This window comes from Hypoxylon fragiforme, assembly GCF_022984875.1.
Source record: "Hypoxylon fragiforme strain CBS 206.31 chromosome Unknown GGS25scaffold_6, whole genome shotgun sequence".
Classification (NCBI taxonomy): Eukaryota; Fungi; Ascomycota; class Sordariomycetes; order Xylariales; family Hypoxylaceae; genus Hypoxylon; species Hypoxylon fragiforme.
The window spans coordinates 197590-220544 of NW_026054761.1; the positions used below are offsets into that span (position 1 = coordinate 197590).

General features: G+C 45.9%; 3 protein-coding genes across 3 annotated transcripts; 2 read left to right on the forward strand and 1 right to left on the reverse strand.

Moving 5' to 3' along the window:
* Positions 1-7963: 7963 nt before the first annotated feature.
* On the forward strand, positions 7964-9886 carry GGS25DRAFT_522374 (uncharacterized protein; the record flags this gene model as incomplete). The annotated part of the gene is made up of 2 exons (XM_049264222.1): positions 7964-8066; positions 9768-9886. 2 exons carry the CDS (start codon positions 7964-7966, stop codon positions 9884-9886), a joined length of 222 nt encoding a protein of 73 aa, XP_049115255.1.
* A 3479-nt stretch (positions 9887-13365) lies between these two features.
* Positions 13366-14441, forward strand: GGS25DRAFT_309675 (FK506-binding protein 1B). The gene is made up of 6 exons (XM_049257709.1): positions 13366-13639; positions 13806-13870; positions 13936-13996; positions 14079-14099; positions 14207-14248; positions 14325-14441. Exons 1-6 carry the CDS (start codon positions 13515-13517, stop codon positions 14350-14352), a joined length of 342 nt encoding a protein of 113 aa, XP_049115256.1. The 5' UTR covers positions 13366-13514; the 3' UTR covers positions 14353-14441.
* Positions 14442-16472: 2031 nt separating this feature from the next.
* Positions 16473-21810, reverse strand: GGS25DRAFT_514580 (ABC transporter; the record flags this gene model as incomplete). Its single annotated transcript, XM_049263004.1, has 11 exons — positions 16473-16578; positions 16692-16846; positions 16954-17418; positions 17479-17733; positions 17791-17856; positions 17914-18362; positions 18426-18806; positions 18878-19204; positions 19267-20045; positions 20115-21605; positions 21713-21810. 11 exons carry the CDS (start codon positions 21808-21810, stop codon positions 16473-16475), a joined length of 4572 nt encoding a protein of 1523 aa, XP_049115257.1.
* Positions 21811-22955: the final 1145 nt, after the last annotated feature.

Genomic DNA, 22955 nt, shown 5'->3' on the forward strand with positions numbered 1-22955 from the left:
TTCATATAGGTAGGTATCTGCTGTTATATTTGTGCTTCATGCACAGCCAGGTAATTAATAAATTTTCATTCTCACTGTTCAACTCCCGGCTTCCAAAGAAGGCCTAGACGCTGATAAATCGCCAAGTTTCTGCATGTGCAACTCTATAAATGTATTGTATGTTCAATGTTTTGGTGTACTTACATATACAGTGCATACGACCAACATTGAACATTGAATTACACAGATGGGCTGAGCGAATGCAAATTTTGAAAAAATAAAAAAATAAAATAAAAAAAAATGTAAAATTCCCCGTCCCTATTTTGGCGAAATTCAACATTACTATGCGATGCTGGCGTGTTGGAGGGATGTTGGTTGGTGTTGGTTCAATGTTCAAGTTGGATCATGATGGTTGGATGGTTGGGCACGTTTTTAAGATGAAGTACCTAGGGTCCCATCTGAAGATACTTGGATGACGGCGCTAATCATCAGCGAATATGAAAGTGACCACTGCCAGGAGAACAAGTCGAATGTATGTATGTATGTACATACATACAAGTTGATACAACATTGAATACATTGGTGTAAGTACAGATTTATTAACGCGTAATTAACTAGATCAGGTTCAAGTTCTCAATGCATATAAACCTTGCAACTTTATGTACTTCTCATTGGCTCGGTTACCCTTAAAATAGCGGCCTATACCCCCACCCAATTAGCTTCCGAACCTTGCTGCGCCTTCTCCTTTGCTACCTCAAACTGCTCAAACAATTTGCCAATTTCCCTAGACTGGCTCATTATTCACCAGAATCACCAGAATCACCACCTAAGCATATAGTTTTAGTACCTACTTTGCTAGACTCATGCACCTAATGCAGCTATTACCTACTATAGCATGTACATATGTATGTACATGCACCTACACGCACCTACATGCACCCGTCGGCACCACTTTTATTATTTATTCATTTTCATCAATTTCATCAATTTCATCAACCTTCATTGTCTCATTCAAAGTCGCCATGTGATGGTGAATGCGACATACAATGCGACATACAATGCGACATACAATGCGACATACAATGCCACAGTATTACCACCTAGCCTACCTACAGGTCCTACACAATACATATTACATACTACCTAATAACCCTGCCCAGCTGCCGTAATATATGCCGTTAGGTACTACTAGTAGTATAGGCCTTATGCTACTATGTATAGGTATCTACCTACCTGCCTTTCCCTCCACGGCTTGTCATCAACCAACAAAGCAAACAAGTGTCGGCAATTCAACCGACGGGAACTAGTGAAAGAGTCGGTATGTAATAATATCAATGTTCTTTTAACCTACAACCTACTACTACTTACTACCTAATATCATTTTAGAGGATCATGTCGTAGTAAGTCGTCGTGTGTGGTGTATGAGCCGTTTCATCAGATCGAAACATCAGCACAACATCCTTCCCAAACATACCTGCATACTCAGGTGTCTTTCTAGATCTTCTCTATTTCTCCAGGTTTCTCGGTTCAGACGAGTGAATTGAATCCCAAGAATTATTAAGAAGGTCGTGATACACTAATAAGAGGTCGCCAATGTCCGGTCGATAACAACCGTCCTAGGCCAAGACGGCGAATTATCCAACCAGGTCGTTAGGCAATGCAAGACCAAATGACCGAATCGCTAGTTTTAGGACTTCCGGAGAACTTCTGGAAGATCAATTGTTTCGGAGGAGCAATGGGCTCATAAGCCACTGCACCTTATCATGGGCTGCATGGCTAATAATTGTATCAGGTGCTTCGAATCGGAACATGGTGAGATTTGTATCGATTTGTATCGATTCGTAGGTCCCCTCCAATCCCAAACAGGGCAAGATGAGCGTTTCCTCGTCAAGATTTATGCGACATATGTACATAAATAAACGACATGCGGGCAATAAGGCATCCATGAATAGCAGAAGAAAGGCACTTGTTGGACACGTTTGTTTATCCTTTCCAAGAGTGGTTAACAAGGTCACATAATCGCTACCCAACCCTGGGACTCATCAGTTCTCCTCCCCAGTTGCTCCCCCATGTTATATTCCGTCCGAGCCCATGGCGCGATGGGCCGAGTTTAACTGTTTTAGAACACGAAAATCTCGTGCTTCTTCCTAGCTCGTCTCGAACATCGGTCAGCAGCGGATCTCTGGGCCAAGAACGAACAGACGGCGCAAATCTTGAAAACATATTTGTACAAATTCTGGTTGAGTCAGATGGATCTCCTATATCTAGCCAGATAGCCAAGGGCCATACTAATGTGTACTGTATTGTGCAGGTAACTAATAATCCGTACATATATACGTAGTATGAATATGTAGGTAGTTGGCATTGAAATCTGTTCGTGTCAGGATACACATGTTGTATATATTTACAACAAGTCATAGTTGCAGACGACCAGATCCGGAACCTCAGTTATATTATTCTCTTCAACCCTTGCGTGGCGTACAGAGAGCTGCTACTCGGACAAAACACTAATATTTGTGCAGGAAAAAAAAGAATAAAAAAAAAAAAAACATAAGCTGATGCATTGATCCTTCGACCACTCCCGGGTGCGCGGTAATTATTTGTACCTGCATCTTAGGGTGTGCGCCCCATGCACTTCGAATTCTCGTGGCTTCAATTCCCCCCGAAAGAAGAGTAAGATTTGTCTATGTACGTCTGTATTGGTTCCAACTTCCCAATGATCCGCAGAATTGTTCCGATCACATTCCTGATTATTGGAAAGGCTTGCCGCAAAGGTCTCCTCTCAGCTTGCCATTAAGTTATTCGTTCCTTATTACTATATCGGAGATAGCCATGATTAGATTCTGGTTCTTCGTGGAGGCGACTTGTTTCCGAATAACACGGGGTTTTGCTAACTCGGCTCTTTTAAATCGACCCGATAATACGGCGTACTACTTACATATTAGGTACCGACATACCTAGTAACACATCTGTACTAACTTCTACTATGCCGTACTGTGGTAAGGCGTCGCCAGGGACAATCCACCAAAGTCGTTTCGTTTCTACGTACTATGGGAATAGCTTACCTTTCTAGCTTCGCGGCATATGTGTGGATAATCAGGCAGTCAATGGTGATAGGCGCAATCTCTGGTTGCGTTAGCCGCTGCACCTCGTACATTAGTACCCGTCCGGTTCCTGGCTAAACTCGAATCGTAATCTCACGCTTACGTGGAAATACGGAATTGACGCATCGTCGAGCATAAGAGGAAAGGCTTCGGCCAAAATCAACAACAGAAAGAAGAGAAATAGGTAGGCTAAGTCCAGGTAATCACTTGTGTTGTTTCGACTACAACGAACTACCGGATAGCCAACCGCTTAGCTCTTCTGATGCTTGTCGCATCCTCATGACTTTGCTTTACTTTGTCGCATCCATTTCTCCAGATCATCTTAAACAGCCGCGTCCTAATTTATGAGAAGACACTACTTCTACTGACCTGCCTTACTTAGCAGACTTAGCCTACCTTCCCATAGGTAGGTTACGTACATATGTAGGTAGTAGTAGGTAAGTAACGTCGGTACCTAATAGGATTTAGAAATGAGCACGCTCCTGCAAGGGGGATGAATGAATTCGTTATTTTTATTATTACTACAGCATCGACAAATCAGAGACGTAGTTAACTACTACCTACCAGCCTACCTTAAGCAATTACTACCTAGTAGGTAGTTACGGTAAGCCTTTACTGAATCGCAACGTTGTCTGCATTGGCATATACGAAATGAGTACGATATAACCCCTGGAAATAAGCTTCAGCAACCGACCTATCACCCTGGGTCCAAAAGCTACCTATTCAGGCCCCCTACTATACTAGTAAATATTTATTCGGTGAGGTTCGATTTACCTTACGGTGTGTGACACCTGCGAACGGAGAATCTGGGGTTCTTTCAATATATGAGAAACACGTTTGTATGGTGCGTAGATAGGTACGTACGTACTTACGTACCTATATCATGGATATATTATAGAGTCGGTGTGATTCGAAGCTATGGCCTCATCACGACGTACTACCTACATGTGAACATACCTCCCTACCGCCCTCCCATCATCTATCTACTCGGAACCCCATCTAGCCGGAAATACGTAGGGGCGGCTTGGACAGGCGTCAACATCAAGCTTCAAACGTCTTCTCCTACCTTCCCGAGTCCTGCAGGAATCTATATAAAACATATATATGACTACATACCTAGGTACACAATCCTTCTCTTCAGCCTCATGCCTAGGTTCCTACCTGCCTTGCATAGGGTACCCTATGTAGCATAGATGGCCTAGCCAAGAAAGACGAGACGAAATTCAGGTGCTTAGGTACATCAATAGACAGTGCCTACTTAGATAGACTCTCCGCTTGAGCCGGGGACATTGTCATGAAGGGGCCATTACCGTATAAGTGTACAGGCCTGGTAGTATAATAAATACAATACCTATGCCGTTAAGTGTGCTCTCAGCTTGTGATATCAGCGACCTCGTAGTTTCAAATACGTATCCCATCCCTCGACGATGAGATTGATGAGTCGAGCAGCTCATCTACACGTATCTCGCGGGCTGGGCAGGTACCGACTCTCGCCTATATGCTAGCAAAATCCAGAATACCCAGAAGACTCATCAAGTATGGAATTCGTTTCATTTCGCGGTACCACATTATTTTTATCCCAATAGATACAACCCTCATGTGGGCATGAAATCTATGTCCCGGCTCTGCGTCGCCCCTGATAGGATGTCTAAAAGGGTACAGCCAAGATCTCAGTCTGATTATTATATATATAGGGGAGTTCATACCTGGTCGTTCTGTGTATTGCTAATTGGGGTCGCTTTGAGGGTTTAGACTGTCGATGTTTCGTGGCACTCATGCTATGCTACATCGACCCCTTTCTGGCCAACGCTCGGTGTTGAGAGTATGATTCCCTAGAATGTAGAGGAGGTCGAATAGAAGAGAGAGACAGAGGAATATGAATGAAGCCTCGCCCTGTAGAACTAGGAACCATACCGGTGCTAATGATATCGGCCAGTCACCCTACCAACTTGAAGCTGGCCCTGGTGAAATGCTGCAAGTAAAAACGCAGGGCAACGGATAAGACAGTCAGGATAGTAGTTACAGCCACTCCAATGGTGGTTGTCATATCCCTATCATCTATACTTCACATACCTACTAGGCACCTAGGTAGTCGTCGGCGACCTCACAGGTGGGCTAAGAATCACCACGGTGAATATAGAGAAAATGTGCAAAGGTGTTGACGTATGGTATACATGTATGTTCCTCGCTCCTATATCCCTCAGTAGACACATTGTCCCTTACTTAGGTACCTACGTAGGCACGTACAATACATGATATCTACCTGCTATATTCTATCTCGCAAAGATGGGCAACGCTTTGTCGAGATATTGATTCCCCATCTGATCTAGAGTACCTGATACGTACTTGAACGATACCTACCATCCTATCTACACATCTACGAGTATGAGCATTAAAATGAGGCCAGCAGTTTCAAAACTCCGCAGCCTTTACCAGCGGCTCGCATTGACTCCTCAGCCGCAGACCGAACGACATACTCCGGATCGATACGCCCCGTGGAAGAAGTGGCGCGGTACCCCAGAACCCGGGAAACGCCCCCTTAGATATCATATCATATCGTATAGTGTCTTGCGCAGACGCCTCCCATCCAATGCTGGCTCTTCGCCAACAAATCCGTGCCTCTGCATCTTTCAAGAGCAGATGGACAGAAACAGCAAACGCTCCATAAGCTCGATTGCCTACCTATAGGTAGGTATACACAGCCCACGAAACATCAGCGGCCTGGTCGAGTATCCGCTCGTGCCCCCACGCCATATGTCCTTTGTTTACCTAGGTAACCTAGGTAATCATTCTTCATAGCCCTTTTACAGCTTTGCCAGCTCCTCTCCCTACCTACCTACTGACCGCCTGGGCAAAGGCCGCCATCTTGCGATACCTAATCTCACCCAGGAGCTGCGATCTGTACACAACAGGATACCCACCCAAACGAGCCCCCCTATCCGTCTTCATACCGCAGGTATTTCCTGCCACCATTATGCACCAAGTCCTACAAGTCAGACTGAGAACCGCATAGAGCCAGCCTAACCGAAATGTTGGGAGATGGTGGAGTTGTGGCCAGGAGGTATCTATATCAGGGGGGCCTTTAGAGTAGGTACCTGACTATGACCTTGCCACGATAGACCTGTTGACACGATTGGTGAAGTGCACCTACCTGGTATTGCTCGGGGGTAGAGTACCTAAGGGGTAACTTCGAAGGGCACCTCGAGTCTAGATTTAGGCCTGTGCGATGACTCTTGTCCTGTTATGATATTCATCCGAGATGGTACCTATTAGGTAATATATCACAAGATAGGCAAAAGTACAAACCAACATACCTACCTCTCGAGGGCCGAGGCCTTTACCGGCCCCCAAAGCGAATCTTCACGTACCTAATATCTATATAAAACCTTAATATATATATCGACCACCGCCCCCTCCGCCAAAAACACCGGATTACCCCCGTGCCGCGCCGTGCCGTAGATGCGGGATATCTTGGTCGGCAATCATCCGCTGCATACCATTGCCAGTCAAGATACTGTCTTCCAATCTTTCTACTGAGCACCTAGGCATAGACTGAGGCGAATAAAGAAACTACCTACCTAATCTAGGTAGGTGCCTACTCTATGTAGGTGTGGGCTTTGCCGTACGCGACCCATTGCGTTGGCTAGGTAGGGAGGTACTTAGGCAGATAAGGATGAGAGACCAGACAGTAGAAGACAGGTAGTTTCAGGTATAATGTTTGGACACTCCTATCATTTAGTTAAGGAATGATATATACCTAGTACCTATATAGAACTCCCAAATAGATTGACGTTGGGGAGAGGTTGTATACTACCTAACTACCTCTCTACGCATTAGCTAAAGAATGGCCGACACAAGGCTCTTAAAGGAACATACTCGACGGAATACGAACTTATCTCCGTACGAAAAGCACCAAAAACTCACCTACGTTAATCTAGTCAAGATGTAATCTCCGTTCTAGGCCGTTTATCACCGCAAAGAAAAAAGGGGCTGATTTCGTCTAGAAAGTTAGGTCGGCACGCCACTTATCCCTTAACAATACTTATCAGTCCTATTTCGAATTATGCAGCCAACCCTTAAAAGCCCCCGGGAAATATAATGCCTTGCTTCTCTTCTCTTCTCTGCCTACATATCTACCTAGCATCGAAGGGGGCCGTTCTGGTGCTGACATGGGTTATAAGCTCTTGGCACTGCAGCCGGGGTGTGCGTTCTGCGATGCTCTACATACATAGATCGATAACATCCATGGTTGAGATTGCCAAGGCCGGGTCTGCAATGGGCCCGTTGTTGGTTAGACAGGACGCAAGTGCGGTGCCCTTGTCGAGCCCTTTCCTCTTGACCGGCCCGACGAGCCAGTTTCCTGAAGTGAGAGGCTTCCTCCCCGTCTCCAGACCAAAACTGATCTTTGTGGAACACTGCCATTCCAAGGCTGACCAAAATATTCATCATACCAAATATCCACTGGAAAATGGCAAGACTCGAGCACCTTAACCCAGGTTTCTAGGTACATAGGTTCTGGATTATCATATTATCAAGTTCTTGTCTTCATTGAATTCAAGGACTTGGTAATGATGATGGACAACATTCCTCGGAATGGCGTCACTAAAGACTCAATTAAGCCCCATATGACGTTAGCGCCCTGCGCCTTCGAACCGGCGGTCAAGGGATAGAGCGTATTGACAGGGTACACGCGGAGGCCGGTAAAGGGATGTTAGTCTTCGGATGAAGCCCCGTATTAGACCGGTGTTCCGTCAAGAATGCCGCGCGCAAGTAAGGATATATTTGTGTAGTATGAGGATATCTGGGATTTGGGGAGGTAACTAGTTAGGTACCTAGGTAGGCAAGTTGGCTATCTCTGCAAAGACCCCATCGAGTTCGTCATGCAGCCCCTAGATCGGGGGTTTGAGCGGAAGAAGTTTGGAACCAAGGCCCGAGTGGAAGCATTATTGCTTTCTCAGTTATGCATCCTCGGTATAGCTGGAAGTATGTAAGATAGATATCGTGATACACCGGTGAGCCACGCATTCCAGTAAACTGCCTACTTCGGTAGCTTCTCTCACTGGGCCTCGTCAAGAGTCGCCGTCCCTAGCTCGAATCGGGGAAGATGTGAGGTTCTTCCAACCAATCATTAGTAGAATACGGAGCGCTGGCCGGCTGTTCCTTATGTGGTACCTACTTGGAGCTTGGTTTCCCCTACATATCTTAGGTACCTATCTAGGTAATCTTAGTATCTTTACTATTATGTATGTATAGGTATGCACCAAACTGACCACACTGCAGTCGGGAATAATAGACAAAAATATCTAGACAAAACATAGGTAAAAATAAATCATATACCTATGACATCATTCGTTAACAAAACCATCTATCGAATATCCTTACCTGGGTAGGCAAGTAGGCAGACAGGTAGCTCAAGCCTCAAACCACTACTGCTGGTGAAACATTTACCCCGGAATTCTTGGGCTTAGCAACGTGTCAAGAATTTGAGGCGCCGACATGGGCGACGATTTGGATCGCGCCCCTATCTTCTTGAACCCCATCACGTTGGAAGCCATGTCTTACATGCCTTACAGCCGAGACCTGCAGGTAACGACGACAGAGGGCTAGAGCCGCGTTACCCCCGACATTGTTTAAGATTTCGCGTAGCTGCATTGAGTCGATCGATAGACCGACTCGTTAGGCCGACTCACCTGATGCAGTTTCCCTGATTTCTTTCGCCAGGGGAATTTCTGCTGCCCGAGCAAACATACTTGTCCACGGCTGGATGCATACAACCAAGACCAGTGGCGCGATATCGAGTAGTTGTGTCAAGATATTAGAGGTAGATTGTTGCTACTCACCTAGTACTGTATCTGCTATAACATGATTATTCTCATCCTTGACTTTGGCTGTCCAATAAATTCTCTTTGAGCACTGCTCAAGGCGCAGCCTCAAAAGGGGAAACACGTGAAGTTGGTGATGTCAGAAGCCTTTCGGTTGGCCATGCTATAATTGGAGTTCCAAGTGACGTAGCTGCCATGAGGCCTTTTCGGGCGATCGTTATAGTGGCGTCTTTTTGCTGTACGGCTGGTCTGATGATATGTGGTCGTGTCGGTTTTTTTACGGCGTGCTTTTCACGCTCATCTCTCTTCGGTCTGGCAATCGTTTTGTCGGGAACTGCGGGATGGTAGCACCAAATAATGTCAGACATCCATGGATATTGATATGTGACAGGTCCTATATCCCTTGCATTCGTCGCTTCACCTTATTCGCTGCCCCAGCCATGGGTCCCAGATCGGCAATTGATATCAAGTGAGAGAACGTGCGGGATAGTTCTTGTTCCTAAGATGAGTCTCAGTACCCCGAAGGCGGTCAAGAGAGGCTTTACGAGTTGGAATGCCTAGGTTAGAAGGTATGCCTTAGGTACCTAGGTATGCAAGCCTATTCAGGACGAATGACGTCTCTATCGTGAACGATTGAGTAAGCGAGTCAATAGACAGACGATAATGCAGTTGGGTATCGTTGCTGTGACCGCAACTGTCACCTTGTCAGACGTTTGCGTCAGTCATGTGTTATGGAAGATGCAGGACCCTTCGAGGGGTATCGAGTCGCAAGGAGTGTCCCCCGCGTAGATCTTGGTAGCCCTCCTCGCGGGACAGACTAGATCCTATGCTATACCTGTTGTGCATGCCACATGGACAACAGACCCAATCACACCCATCTATGCCGCAAACGTATCCGAAAGCGTGCTGAGGAACGCCATCAAGGCTAGGATGCGTCTGCAGATCGTTCGCCTCCCCATCAGAATTGGGTATTGCACGTAAATGGGCTGAAGGAGCAGCTGAAGACTGACGTCTTGTTGCGCTTGCATGAAGAAAAGTAAAAATAAGAAAAACAAACTTCTAGATCTATCTACGCCTGCGACCCTCCAGTTTCGCTCTATACTTCCCGTTTAGCTTCCTTTTTGAGGGGGGGTGGCTTTTGTTGTAGATATTACCTACAAGTAGGTACGTAGAAAAGAAGAGAAATAAGAAGAGGGAAAAAATACAACACCTCATATTTCATTGCAGGCGATAACTTGATCTGTGTTGTAATACAGTGACAGCAGTGATGTGATGCCTTAGGATTCAAGGCATGGGGGGGATCCAGGGTTAGGGGAGAGGAGAGATGGTTGCATGTAGCTTAGTGGATTAGGCAGGACCCTGAAACTTCGAGCTGGCTGGAAGTAGAAATGCGGAAGGGGGGTAATCAGGGGGGAGGCATCAGGCGGAGGGACCGAGGGGTGCCTTGTTCTACACCTGTCTTGGGCGCTGCCTTGGAAAAGGGTTGCTGTTCAGGACAAAGTGACACAAGAGGCTGCAGATGAAGTTATCAGCTGATCCAACACGCAAGAGATAAATCACGACATCCCGAATAATACGGCGAACTCGGCAGCTGCTTAGTATAGCCTGGTTCATGGGTAGGTAGTGTAGGTAGGTAAATATCCGTAGATCGGATCGGTAGCAGGCTCGGATTTCCAGCTGCGGAAAAGGAGGCAATAATCGGCAAGGTCAGAACCGTTACAAGCGAAGTGACGATGCATCGCATCCATGGATGCTTTGATCGCCGTTCCTCTTTCTCCCCAGTCTCTCTCTCTCTCTTTCCCTTTTGTACCTTGTACCCTAGCGACGCCCAAAATATCACTTTTATAGGTTATCCAATACGTTCATGCATTATAAAATACCTACCTCGGTACAGATCCACAGCCACATGCAGGTTTCGCTGCAGTAGCAATAACAGTAGTAGGCGGTAGCGGTAGCGGTGCCGTAGGAGCTGCAGTGCCGCCAGATGCGGCCACAAGGCCATATGATGGGACGAATTTGGAAGTTCCAACTGCTACGTTGCTATTGTGAGAAACAAAAAGGAGACAATAAAAATGAGAAGAAGAAGAAGAGCAAAAAAAGAAGAGGGTGTCTAGCATGTGGGCAACTGCTGCTGTTGTGCTACAGGTATAGAGGTATAGAGGTATAGAGGGGAACGAAGATTGGATAGAAGGAGATAGGTAGGAAAAGAATCAAATCAACCTTAACAAAAGAAAAAAAAAGATCCATGAAAGACGGGAGGGGTCTACAGGGATTTGTCATGGAAGATCGGCCCAACCAACCCCACGGATAGCCCCGCACCGAACCCCAAGATCTTCAACAACGTTCTTTCCCTATTCCTATTATAGGTATTCGCGTGTTGGCTTCGTAGGCGGCAGGGCCGACAAGACGATAATAGAACCGCCTAATATTGGAACGCATAAGATGTGACGAATGTATGTGCTCAACGAACATTGAAGCTAGCACTTGAGCAGATCTAACCTGAGAAGCCCTTGGCTATTATCCGTGGATCGAGTTATACCCCACTATACACCTACAATGTGCAGCACATAAGACCTACCTACGCCGTACATAGTAGTAAAATACTAGTAATAGTATACGATGATACTAGGGCTGCTAGGTACTAGGACGACAGGGCTAGCAGACACCTACGTACTACGTCTTAGACTTAGTGGGTACCTAGTGACGAGATCAACGTGTTCCTCAGCAAACAACCAATAGCGGGAATGCAAAAGATCTAGATATCCGAGAGATGGGGTTTGCTACCTATGTATGTACTACCTCCTAGGCACGTAGGCTATGTTTGAAACAAAAAGACAAAGAAGGACAAGAAGAAGTATCGGGGGGCAAGGCATTGTTGGTAATAATGCCTATGTAGGTGTTGTCTGGGTGATATCGAAGGTGAGAGCTTAATACCTATTAGGAGTATCGACACTTGACTATTGAGACGTTATCCGTCATTACCTACATGTATTTGTAAAATGCCAATACATAGTAGGGTTTCCCTACCTACTCCAGGTACATACATATGTAGATACCACCTAGGTTAGCACAATGTGGGTAGTGTAGAGAAGGATTCAAACATTCAAATCGATAGATCCAACCATTGATATGTGTATCTGAGATAAGCACATTGGATGTATTGATCATTGAAGCATTGAAGCATTGAAGCATTGAAGCATTGAAGCATTGAAGCATTGAAGTATTGAAGCATAAAGTGCCCAGACGTACTTACATAGTAGCGTTTTGTTGGTGTATATAGTTGGTTTAAAATGCATGTGTAGACTACATACCTACTACTAGGCTACTAGGTATGTATGTATTTGTAAAGTATCAAATGTATATTGGTACCTACCTGGGTATGTAATGTTGTAAAGATGGAAAGTGCTTCGTCATGTTGATTGACGTAAGGTTCCATTTTATGTACCTAAGCATGCTACATGATATACCTACATATGGTACTACTAGGTACCTAGTAGGTTCTAGGTTCTAGGAACATATTAGTGTGCATTATGCATTGTGCATATGTACTAATGTACCTACTTCATCTGTGACATCCTTGAATGACATTTGAGACTTTTTTTCTTGTAGGTGAGTGTGGTGCTGTGTTGTCTGATGTATGTCTGTATGTATCTGTCTGTATCATGGGTGTGCATGCTGCGTCTGTGTATGTGTGTATGTGTGTATGTGTGTATGTGCAATGTGTGTGCATGTGTGCGCCTCGGAAAGAAGTTCATTAAAAACGGGACAAACTCAGCCTTTAAGAAACCTTATTCGCTTGTGCATTCGGGTGTTCCTGCCTGTCATACGTCTGTAGATCGGGTACCTGGCAACTGGCACCTTCATTCATTGCACTATACTATACATACCAGCATACGCACTTACCTACTGTTTCCAGCCTAGAAAGTAAGGCAGTGTGCTACATACTACCACACAACATTACACTTGCCTTAGTATGTCAATACTTACTGTGGCCTACTTAAGTACTCAGCACAGTACCTCCTAAAAGTAGGCAAAAAGTATGGAAAGGGCAAGTACCATGTAGGTATTGTGCAATGTACTCACTTAGGTATATTTGCGCCTTATTAAGCTACTCGATGGACCCTATTACGTGCTTCATCCATGGATATCCATGGAATTCAGCCTTTCATCCTCATACAGCTTCGTTTTATTTTGTTTCGTTTTCCTTTCCCGCTTTCGACTCGACTATTTAAGTTTGACTGTCTCCAGTCTCCAGTCTCCAGTCTCTCTCACTTTTCCCCCTCCTCGAACAGTTTCCACTTAACCACTTAACCATTTAACGTAAGTAGTCTACTTAAAAGTTGACCCTCTACAACTCACAACTCACACCTCGCAACCCTCAACCCACTTCTTGCCAAGCAACCAATATTAGTTTTGTCCTAACGCCCCATCCTTCGATCATCTGTTGAGCCGCTTGGGTAACTTACCGTATTTTCTCCGCAGTGATCAAGACGCTAAGGCATTATACTGGAGATTTTCCTCACTATTTCAACGTTGCAAGGGAATCCTCAAAAAACTAAATAATAAAACCTGAACCTCTTCTTCTTCTTCACACCAGAAATCAATCACAATGGGCGTCACAAAGACCATTCTCCAGGAGGGTAGCGGCCCCCAGCCTACTCCTCGTCAGACTGTCACCATCGAGTACACTGGCTGGCTCAAGGACACCTCCAAGCCTGACAACAAGGGCAACAAGTATGTACATACTATATCAGCTACAGTCTAAGACAGGCATCACTCCACCGGCTTAGCTCAATGCCCCTCCATTCGAAGAAATTCGACCCCATGGCCTGGCCTGATATTGACGTCAAGGCCGACTGAAAGCTCATGTAACAGTTGGCTAACCAATGAAATTTGAAAGATTTGACTCTTCGGTTGGCCGCGGTGACTTCGTCACTCAAATTGGTGTTGGACAAGTTATCAAGGGTAATTTGCTCATTCTCTGCCCATAATGTTATATGCATGGACACTGATGGTTGGCTACTTCTTAGGCTGGGACGAGGGCGTTGTCACCATGAAGGTTGGCGAGAAAGCAACTCTTGACATTACCAGGTACCTACCCACCTACCCATGATTTCATATATTAGTTGATACTTTTGGCACTGAGGACTTGGACTAATCTATAATGTCATAGCGACTTCGGCTATGGTGCAAGGTAAGACTTGCTCCTGTCTTTCGCAAGCATTCTTGGTCTCCATACGAGACCATCGCCACCCCAATGATTTTTCTTCTTAAGAGATACGCTGCTTACAAATAATTCAGGGGCTTCACCGGTCACATTCCCCCCAATGCTGACTTGATCTTGTAAGTACAGTACCATGCTATGAAATGGATAGGTTGTCCGGAGTCGTCAAGTGCAGCGCTAATTTTCGTGTTGTAGCGATGTCCACCTGAAGAAGGTCCAGTAAGCGATCGAAATGATGGTTATTGACGAAATGGATGTTTTCAGTCTAGACTACCTAGCAAACGGATACAAGGCACGGAGGGTCTCTCGTTCTATCGGGGTTTTTACTGCATGCAGTATATCATAGGGCGGCTTCTGTGTGAGGCAGGAATCGAACAGTCTTTGACATATTGACACCTTGATGCTCTCTACTCGCTTGTGCTCTGCTTCTGTGATACCGTGCCAAACTTTTGGGAACCTGCATCTGGGACGATTCTTTTACTACCCCTCCACGGAGCACCACCAGTTTCCCCTTCCTATTTCCTTCCTCCCCCTTTCTTCTTTGCCTATTCCTCCATATAATACCACGGACTATTACTTTTACCAAATCGAGGCTGTCTACTGAATCTGAGTTTCACGGCAGACGGCGGTTACAGCAGATGGTATGAAGTTGTAACTGATCTGTAATGTGCTGTGCTGTGTGACGAAGACGCGAATCAACGGCCCTTTCTACATAATACAATCCTAGCACCGCGCTCATATCGAGATACAATGGCCACTGGATATATTAGACACTTAGTAATATGTACTTACTCGGTTCGATCTATGTACAAAAACAAATCAGACTAAAAGTACCTACCCACCTACCTAAGTATATTATATCGTATCCAGGCGCAAGCAATCTAGAAGCCATTAACCCGACCACGTGTTGATGAACTACCAAAAGAGAAACTGCCCAATAAAAAAAGAAAGAAGTTAAAATAGCATCGAGACATGAGTAAGCTGAGTCGAACCTTTCTCTCTCTCTCTCTCTCTCTCTCTCTCTCTCTCTCTCTCTCTCTCTCGCCTCGCTTAAAGAACCTCACGGGCGGGACGTGTGAGGTTCGTTCGCTCGCTCGCTCGCTCTAATAAGTACGCATTGGAAAAGGGTTACACCATCTGAGACACATTCGCTGCCGGCCGAATCTACCAACACACGCAACGCAATGCGATCGCCCGACCGCTGGATGGAACCGTGGGACGCTTCTAGCCGCTTTGTTGTTGTTTTTTTCTTTTCTGAGGCCTGGGCTCTAACTTTATATAGGTAGGTAGGATAGATGGATGGGGAAATGGGTAGGTAGGTAGGTAGCCCTGCACAGATCGAGATTTTTTATTTATTTATTACCCTAGGTTAGGTTAGGTACCTAAGGTAGGCAGTTTATTAGATGCGGGTGGCTTGGTATGCTAGTAGGTAGATTGGTTGGTACCTGGGTACTTTGAGATAGGTACATCTACTGTAGGTTGGGTATGTAGGTAGAGGTCAAGTAGAAAGGGGATGAGATGATGTGCAATGAGGGGTACGTACGGTCTCGAGAGCTTTAAGACGGCGATGAGACATTTTACTTAGGTAGCTCTTTGAGTAAGACGTCTTTGGGCTAGTAGCTAGTAGCCACCTGCAGGTAGGTAGGTAGGTACATACATATGTAGGTGCTACTATGTATAAATGTAATAAAAGATCAACATAATTAACCTAAGGTTAGTGATGTTTCTGGACTGCGTTTCTCTAACCTATCTAGTTCAATGTTCTTATGTAGATGCTAGACTAGCTGGTACCCTGATTATTAAACAGCACGACTTTGAGCTTCAATAGGCACCTTACATAGTACTAAGCTTCTAATTTCGATAGACAATGTTAACAACAGATACATGTAACTATTGCCTGACTTCTTCTTACACTTAACTGCTAGGGTACCTAATTTTGGATAAAGACTTTAAAAGGATGTGTGGGTGGGTGAAGAAAGTACATAAGAAAGGAGTTATAGGTACATAGATAGGTAGGTACCAGATTAGCCCAAATGTTGAGGAGGAAGAGCATTTTGATAGATAGACATGGACCTACTAATCTACCCTACTTACTTACCTAGGGTAAGCTAGGTGCCCGGCTTAGTGTCTTGAAAGGGGGGGCCGCGATGTTGACCTATCCGATATATATTCTTCCCTCGACGGTAGGTACATATCCATACACTATATATTATCACAATTTCTTGGTTACCTGCCTACTCAGTATGTATCCCTTTCTACCTATCCATCCCTTATACTTATATCATCGATGAAATTCAACTATTAGATTAAAAAGGAGATAAAACCCCAAATACCTACCGCTCTTTATTTATCCTGAAGCAATCCCTCTAGATCCTCAAACTCCCCGCTGTGCTTCATCATGTCGTAGAACTGTCCCCTGGCCTCGTAAAGCTCCTTTGGGCTTCCGACTCTGGAGGTTTTTGGTTAGTCAAACTTACGTTGAGGTGAGAGAAAAGGTGGATGAGATATGAGGTGAGGGGAGGTGGGGAGGGAGGAAAAGAAGTTAGGTAGGTAAGCACTTACTCCAGGACTGAGCCGGCGCTCATGACTACTACACGATCATAGTCGATGATAGTCTTGAGCCGGTGGGCGATGGTGAGCAGCGTCCTATCCCTCCCATGCTCGTTTAGCTCTTTCCTCAGGACCTCCTGAATGCCTTGGTCGGTCTCGTAGTCCATCTATTTGAGAGTTCATTAGTAATGAGAGAACCCGGCTAGACTAGTGCTTGAGAATTGAGGGGAAACATGGTGGCGGCGGTGGTGGGTAAAATACAGAGAATACGTACGCTTGCGGTCGCCTCGTCAAGTAACAACAACTTGCTCTTACGCACCAGGGCCCTGCAGAGCGAGAGCACCTGCCGCTGACCGTGGGAGAAATTCTCACCTTTGGGTTTCACGGGAGTGGAAAGCGTGATGCCCAGGTCAGCAGTAGCAGTAACTGGCTCGTCCGAGTAAGCAATCCCGTTTCCATTAGCTTGTCCGTGGCCATTTTGCGCGTGATCGCCGTTCTGGTGGTACTGGAACGATGCGATTCCGCTGCAGTACTGGAGAGCCTTCTCGAGTGTTTCCACGGGGATTTTGCCTGTCGGGTCTAGGTTAGACCGTACGTCTCCGTTGAAGAGCACTGCTTCTTGCGGGATGATTGTAAGTGCTTCTCGCAGTTTCCTTCGTGGAAATTTTGTGATGTCTACACCGTCGAAGAGGATCTTGCCCGACACGATGTTGGTGAAGCGCAGTAAAGAGAGGACCAGCTACGAGTTTCGTCAGTGAGCACAATACTTGGAATAGAAAACACCAAGCATTATACTTACAGTACTCTTTCCCGACCCAGTTCGTCCGACTACAGCAATTCTCTCACCAGCCGTGAACTTGAGGTTGATGTTCTTCAAGATCTCCGGGCCGTCCAAGTCGTACTTGATAGTTACGTTGCAGAATTCGACCTCGCCGCTTGTTGGCCAGTTATCAGGTACAGCCGTCTCAGGATCGTCAGAGTATTCGCCAAAGCTTTTGTACTCGTCCGGCTTTTCTTCCGGTTCGACAGCAACGTATTCTCGAACTCGGTGAAACTTGTACTTCATCAGCGCGTATTTCACCTACTGAGCTGACCTGGTTATTTGACTTACGCTTTGCAATTCAACTTCAAGTTCATTTCCTGATCTTACGAGCAAGATAATGAGTTGGCTGAGTGTCTAAGCATTACGTTAGAGGCCGACTCTGTTTCGCAATGGTATCGAGACATATCTTACCGTTGCGTTCGTCAACGAGAATCCCACTAGACCGGCTGCCACCAGACCTGCTTTTGACACAGCGATAGCCCCCGCAGCAACAGTAACAACCGTTGTCATCATGTCGACTTTGAGTGCAACCCATCGGTTGCAGTTGAAAGCAGCTTCAGAGGCCCTCTCGAATACCCGCAGCTTATCTGCCAACTGGTCACCAAAGATCTGCGGCATGTTTGTGCGAGCACGGATGACAGGAAGACCAGCTAGACTATCAGCAAATTGAGCGAACAAGGGCGACTGCGAGGACGACAGAAGCCGCTTCACAGCCACGGAAGTCCGCGTGTATAACTCCCCTGCGACAACCCCAGCAGCGCAACAAGCTGCTGCGGGAAACATGAAGATTGGAAGTACCGAACCGACTGCTACGATTTGGAAGCCGAGTCGTGTGAGCATCTCCAGACACATTCGGAGCACTATGATAAATACACCTGATTAGATTTCCGTGCAAAATGGAGAATAATAGGAGCCCGACTTACTACCAGCCAACTGCGTATCAATAGAATCCATGTCCCTAGAAAACCGATTCACGATTCGGCCCACCGGTGTCGTTTTGTACCAAGAAAGGGGCACGCTCATCACAGCCTTCATGAACGTAGTGTGCAGCGACCGCGCAGCAAACCAGCCACCGTTCTCATAGGCGATGTAAGTTAAGCCGCTGAAGAAGATATCTGCGATACTCCACGCTGCATAGATGCCGAGGTAGAAGGCGATGTCGTACGCGTCGTCCTTCCCGTAGGCGTCTACCCATACCGCAATCCAAAGCCCGGTGCCGACAAACGATGCAGTGGAAAGAACACTCATCGTGATGGCGACTATGGCGTATATTGGATTGCCAAAGAGCCGCATATATTGGAAAACTTTCAAGACGCCATGTTAGTTTGACTATATTGATACAAACGACGTTGAAGAAACTGAGAGCACTGCTTACATTGGAGACGGGCAGTTGGCCCGGTCTTGAGGGCTTCCTGGGTGACCTCGTCTCGGCGCTTATCCTCAGGGCTTTTGATATCACCGTTGGTATGTCTGCCGTTAGTCGTTGCGCCATGGATATCGAGCGTGTGCACCGCGACCTCTTCTGCTGTCACATCAACGTTGCCTTCATCGACAAGCGTCCTATTCAGCATGACAGATTTTCGGACTACGCCAAGGTTTTGTTGAACATCTTTGACCGAGCCGTTTTCCAGTGTTATACTAAGATCCGCTTGGGGTGCAATCCACGGCAGCTGGGTGACAAGTACCACAGTCCTTCCTTTGACTAGGTATACCGTCTAGTCAGAAAATTGTCTCTGAAGCTAAGGCAATTGGACATATACTTACGCAAATCTCCGCAGAATGCTTCCTCCCATAACAATGCCGATGTCTTAGCATCCAAAGCAGAAAATACATCGTCGAGAAGAATCAAAGAAGCTTTCGAGTATAGAGCGCGTGCAAGAGCGACTCGAGACTTCTGACCTCCAGACAATGACGCCCCGTTCTCACCAACTTCTGTTTCGTCTCTTTCTGGAAACTCATTGAAATCGATAGGCAGCCCGCAAGCATTGACGACTCGATCATATCGTACTTGCTCAAAGGGACTATTGAAGAGAATATTCTCACGAATCGTTTCATTTTGTAGCCAGGGGCTTTGCGAAGCGTAGGCGATATCCTTTGGGCACGTAATCGAGCCCGCCTCGAGAATTGTCTCCCCTAGTATCGACATGAGAAGCGTTGACTTGCCACTCCCACTTTGGCCCGTCACTACATTCAAACCACCTTCAACGAAGTTAATAGAAATGTCTTGCAAAGTAAATGAAGCCTTCTTGTTCCGTCTGAACGTAGCGTTACTGATGCAAAGTGGGCCAACTGGATGCGAACACAAGGGTGAAGTGTTTTGGAAGTATCGGTCTAGGCGCTTGATAGATACAGTCGCGGCAGTAAATGATCTCGACATGGTTGATGCCATGGACAGGTTTCGGCGTAGTATCCTAACCAAGGTTATCGACGTGAACGCGACATCTGCTGTTAGCGGTTCTTTGCGTACAAGCACCTGTAAAGTGAAGATGAGGACTAGGGACAAAGTCGGGATCGCTTCGGTGAGCTGGCCAAGCATGATATAACTAGAATCTGACGGTCAGTACAGGCGCTCAATCGCAAAGTCTCATCCCAAAAGGGAGACAGCAACCTACAGCATGTTCAGACTCCAAATCTTCTTTTGTTCGCCTGACCTGATCTCGTTGACTCTCTCTATGATGGCATCTTCCCAGGCAAAGTATTTGATCGCCCTAATTGAAGCGAGATACTCTGAGATAGCCGACATTCTCGAGTCCTGTATTCTTTTCATGTCACGCTGGACACCTATCATGCGGCGGGCGATTAAAACCGGAAGCGGTGATAGTATCAACATCATTGCAATACCAACGAGGGCTGACCACCCCAGCAACTTATACAGCCCAATGAGGGATACGATTGACCCCGAGGTTATTCCACAGACAACTATAACGATGTCTCGACCTCTGGTAATGGCGTCCGTATCAGCGCCCATGAGGTTTGCCAGGCGTCCCGTTGAAGTAGTGTTTTGTTCGACTCTTTTCTCTTTACCCGTAGCCGCAATTTCAGCGAATACTTCGTCCTCCAGTTCCATAGAGTTCATTGCTTTATAGTATAACTCCTGGGTAAGGGCGGCCTTGACACGCACGATAAGACGAGTCGAAGTGAATATGTATTGCTGGAAGCATACGGAACGTGACAGTGGGCCAATGAATAAAAGAATTAGCCAAGCCCAAGGTCGAAAGGAAGATTCTTCCGGATGGGACAGATATCCAAGAAGTCTATACATGGCAAAAGGAGCTATCATCTCCAACACAAAAGATGAGGCAATCCAACCACCCATACTGATAAGTTCGGTTGGTAGGAAATATAGCAGTGTCCATAATGTTGACTTGCCTTTCCGTCGTGCCCCCTGGATCCTGGAGAGGAGTAGTAGTGGCTCGTCATACCATGGGAGTCTAGGAAGCTCTTCTAGAGTCACCTGTTTACGCATGCCCCTTAGCATAAGCGGCGTGAGCCATTCGTAGGTTATGTAATACTCCAACCAGCTGCACGTTTCTTCCGGTGAGGGCTTTTCCATCAAAGTCTTTTTAGATGATAAAGTGGGATCCAAAGATGGTGGTTTCCATTCCCTCCGAGTGGCAAGAGCTATGAAGACAGCGGTAGCCAAGGTGGCTATGCTGCAAATGATCATTGGACTCTTGTCCTCAGTATGATTTACATCAACGTAGGGAAGAAGCTCTCCTATGGCAAGGATAAGCAGAGAACCAGCAAGGACGAAATTGGTGTGGTGCAAGGCAACATGTCTCCATTCGTAATCGCTAACTAGGCGCAGAACACCGACGATGAAGGCGTAAGCCAAAGCAGTGACATCAGCCCACCTGCCTTCGTCCCGAGCGACGGCAGCGATCATGAACGCCAAGGAGGCAGCTCGCAAGAGTTGGCTGCATATCTCTAGCGGCCATGATACTACTGCATATGCATTGCATTTGGGCCCCGTGACATTGGGGTATGGGCGATGAAGCAAGTATCTGACGATAACAAGCAATGACGCAACAACAATAGTAAATTGTAGATAGCCAGCTTTTGCAAAACGAGAGAGATCATATATCCATTGAAGGTCCGTACTACTAGACAAGTGTGTTAGATACTTATGCTACCTATCTACCTCGTAGGTACCTAGGCATGTAGGTACATATGTAGTGTTCTATATCTACATGGAGGAATCAATACGGACCTGGTAATCTCTTCTTGAGTGGCCTTCAGATTAGAAAATGGTTGGGAGCGAAAGGGGAACGAATCCCCATCGTATCCTATGAAGGCTAGTTGGCTCATGATCTTTGATCTATCATGGCGGCACTGAGTGAGAGTGCGAACTTCTAGGCACTACAGTGTATGTAGGTAATCCGAGGAAGCTGACAATTAGGCTGCCATGAAAGTCAAGATGGATTATCTGTTTATTCGGTTAATTGCGTGCTCAGGGATAACCACAGTCACCGTCCGGTGTTGGTCTAGACCGGTATGACCCCTGCCAAGGCCGGAGAAGGTACCGTGGCCCTGATGGGTAATCGGCTGAAGGCGAGAGATAACTGTCGTATTGATATATTATAGGTATCATTAGTTATAGATATATTCTATATGCTGAGATTATTCATTTATATATATGAAGACTTCACTAGATATGTAACCTAGAAGGGTCATTAATGTGAATACTGATAAATAAAACAAAGATATACTGACATATACTGACATACACATATATATGTAGGCATATGCGAAGCGGGAACGGTGAAAGAGAGATTCCCCGTTTCGGTTGATAGGCCGATCGTAATACCCACTCCATCGCATCCATGATATATCATGATAAGATATCTAACCTTACGTTGATGTCTTGTTATGTGTTATGTTAATGATACTCAATAGAGGTATTCTTCACACCTATATGTACGATTTTTTTGGTTTCAATGCTGTGGATGTAGTGAAAGTGATGGATCTGAAAGAGACAGCGTCCATCTTTAATGATAACATTGTAGGTTCAACCTTGGAAGTTTATCTGATAATCCAAAGGGCTTAGTTGGCGATTGGAAGGAAGTGCCCTGTACGCTACTGTAAATCATTAATATTTAGGGGTACCTACAAGTACACTGTACTGCGACCCCACTAAACATAGGACAAACTTGAAGTGCCTAACCTAGCAAAGCTTGGCGTGATTTGCTGACATCGATAATTGACTTTTCGTCGTCAAGCGTGTAACTCGTCCTAACTTACCTTGCACCTAATAACTTACTTCATACCCAAGAAAAAAAAAGAAGAAAAAAAGAGAAAGCAACGCACAAGACGACAACAATACGCATACGAATTCCATAAAGAGCCGACCCTATATACACACTATTTGCGAAATGCATGCGGTGCCGTAATTCATCGCTTGTTTCTTAACTGTTCAAGCTTGCGTTTGATATCATTCAGCACTTCACTCTTTC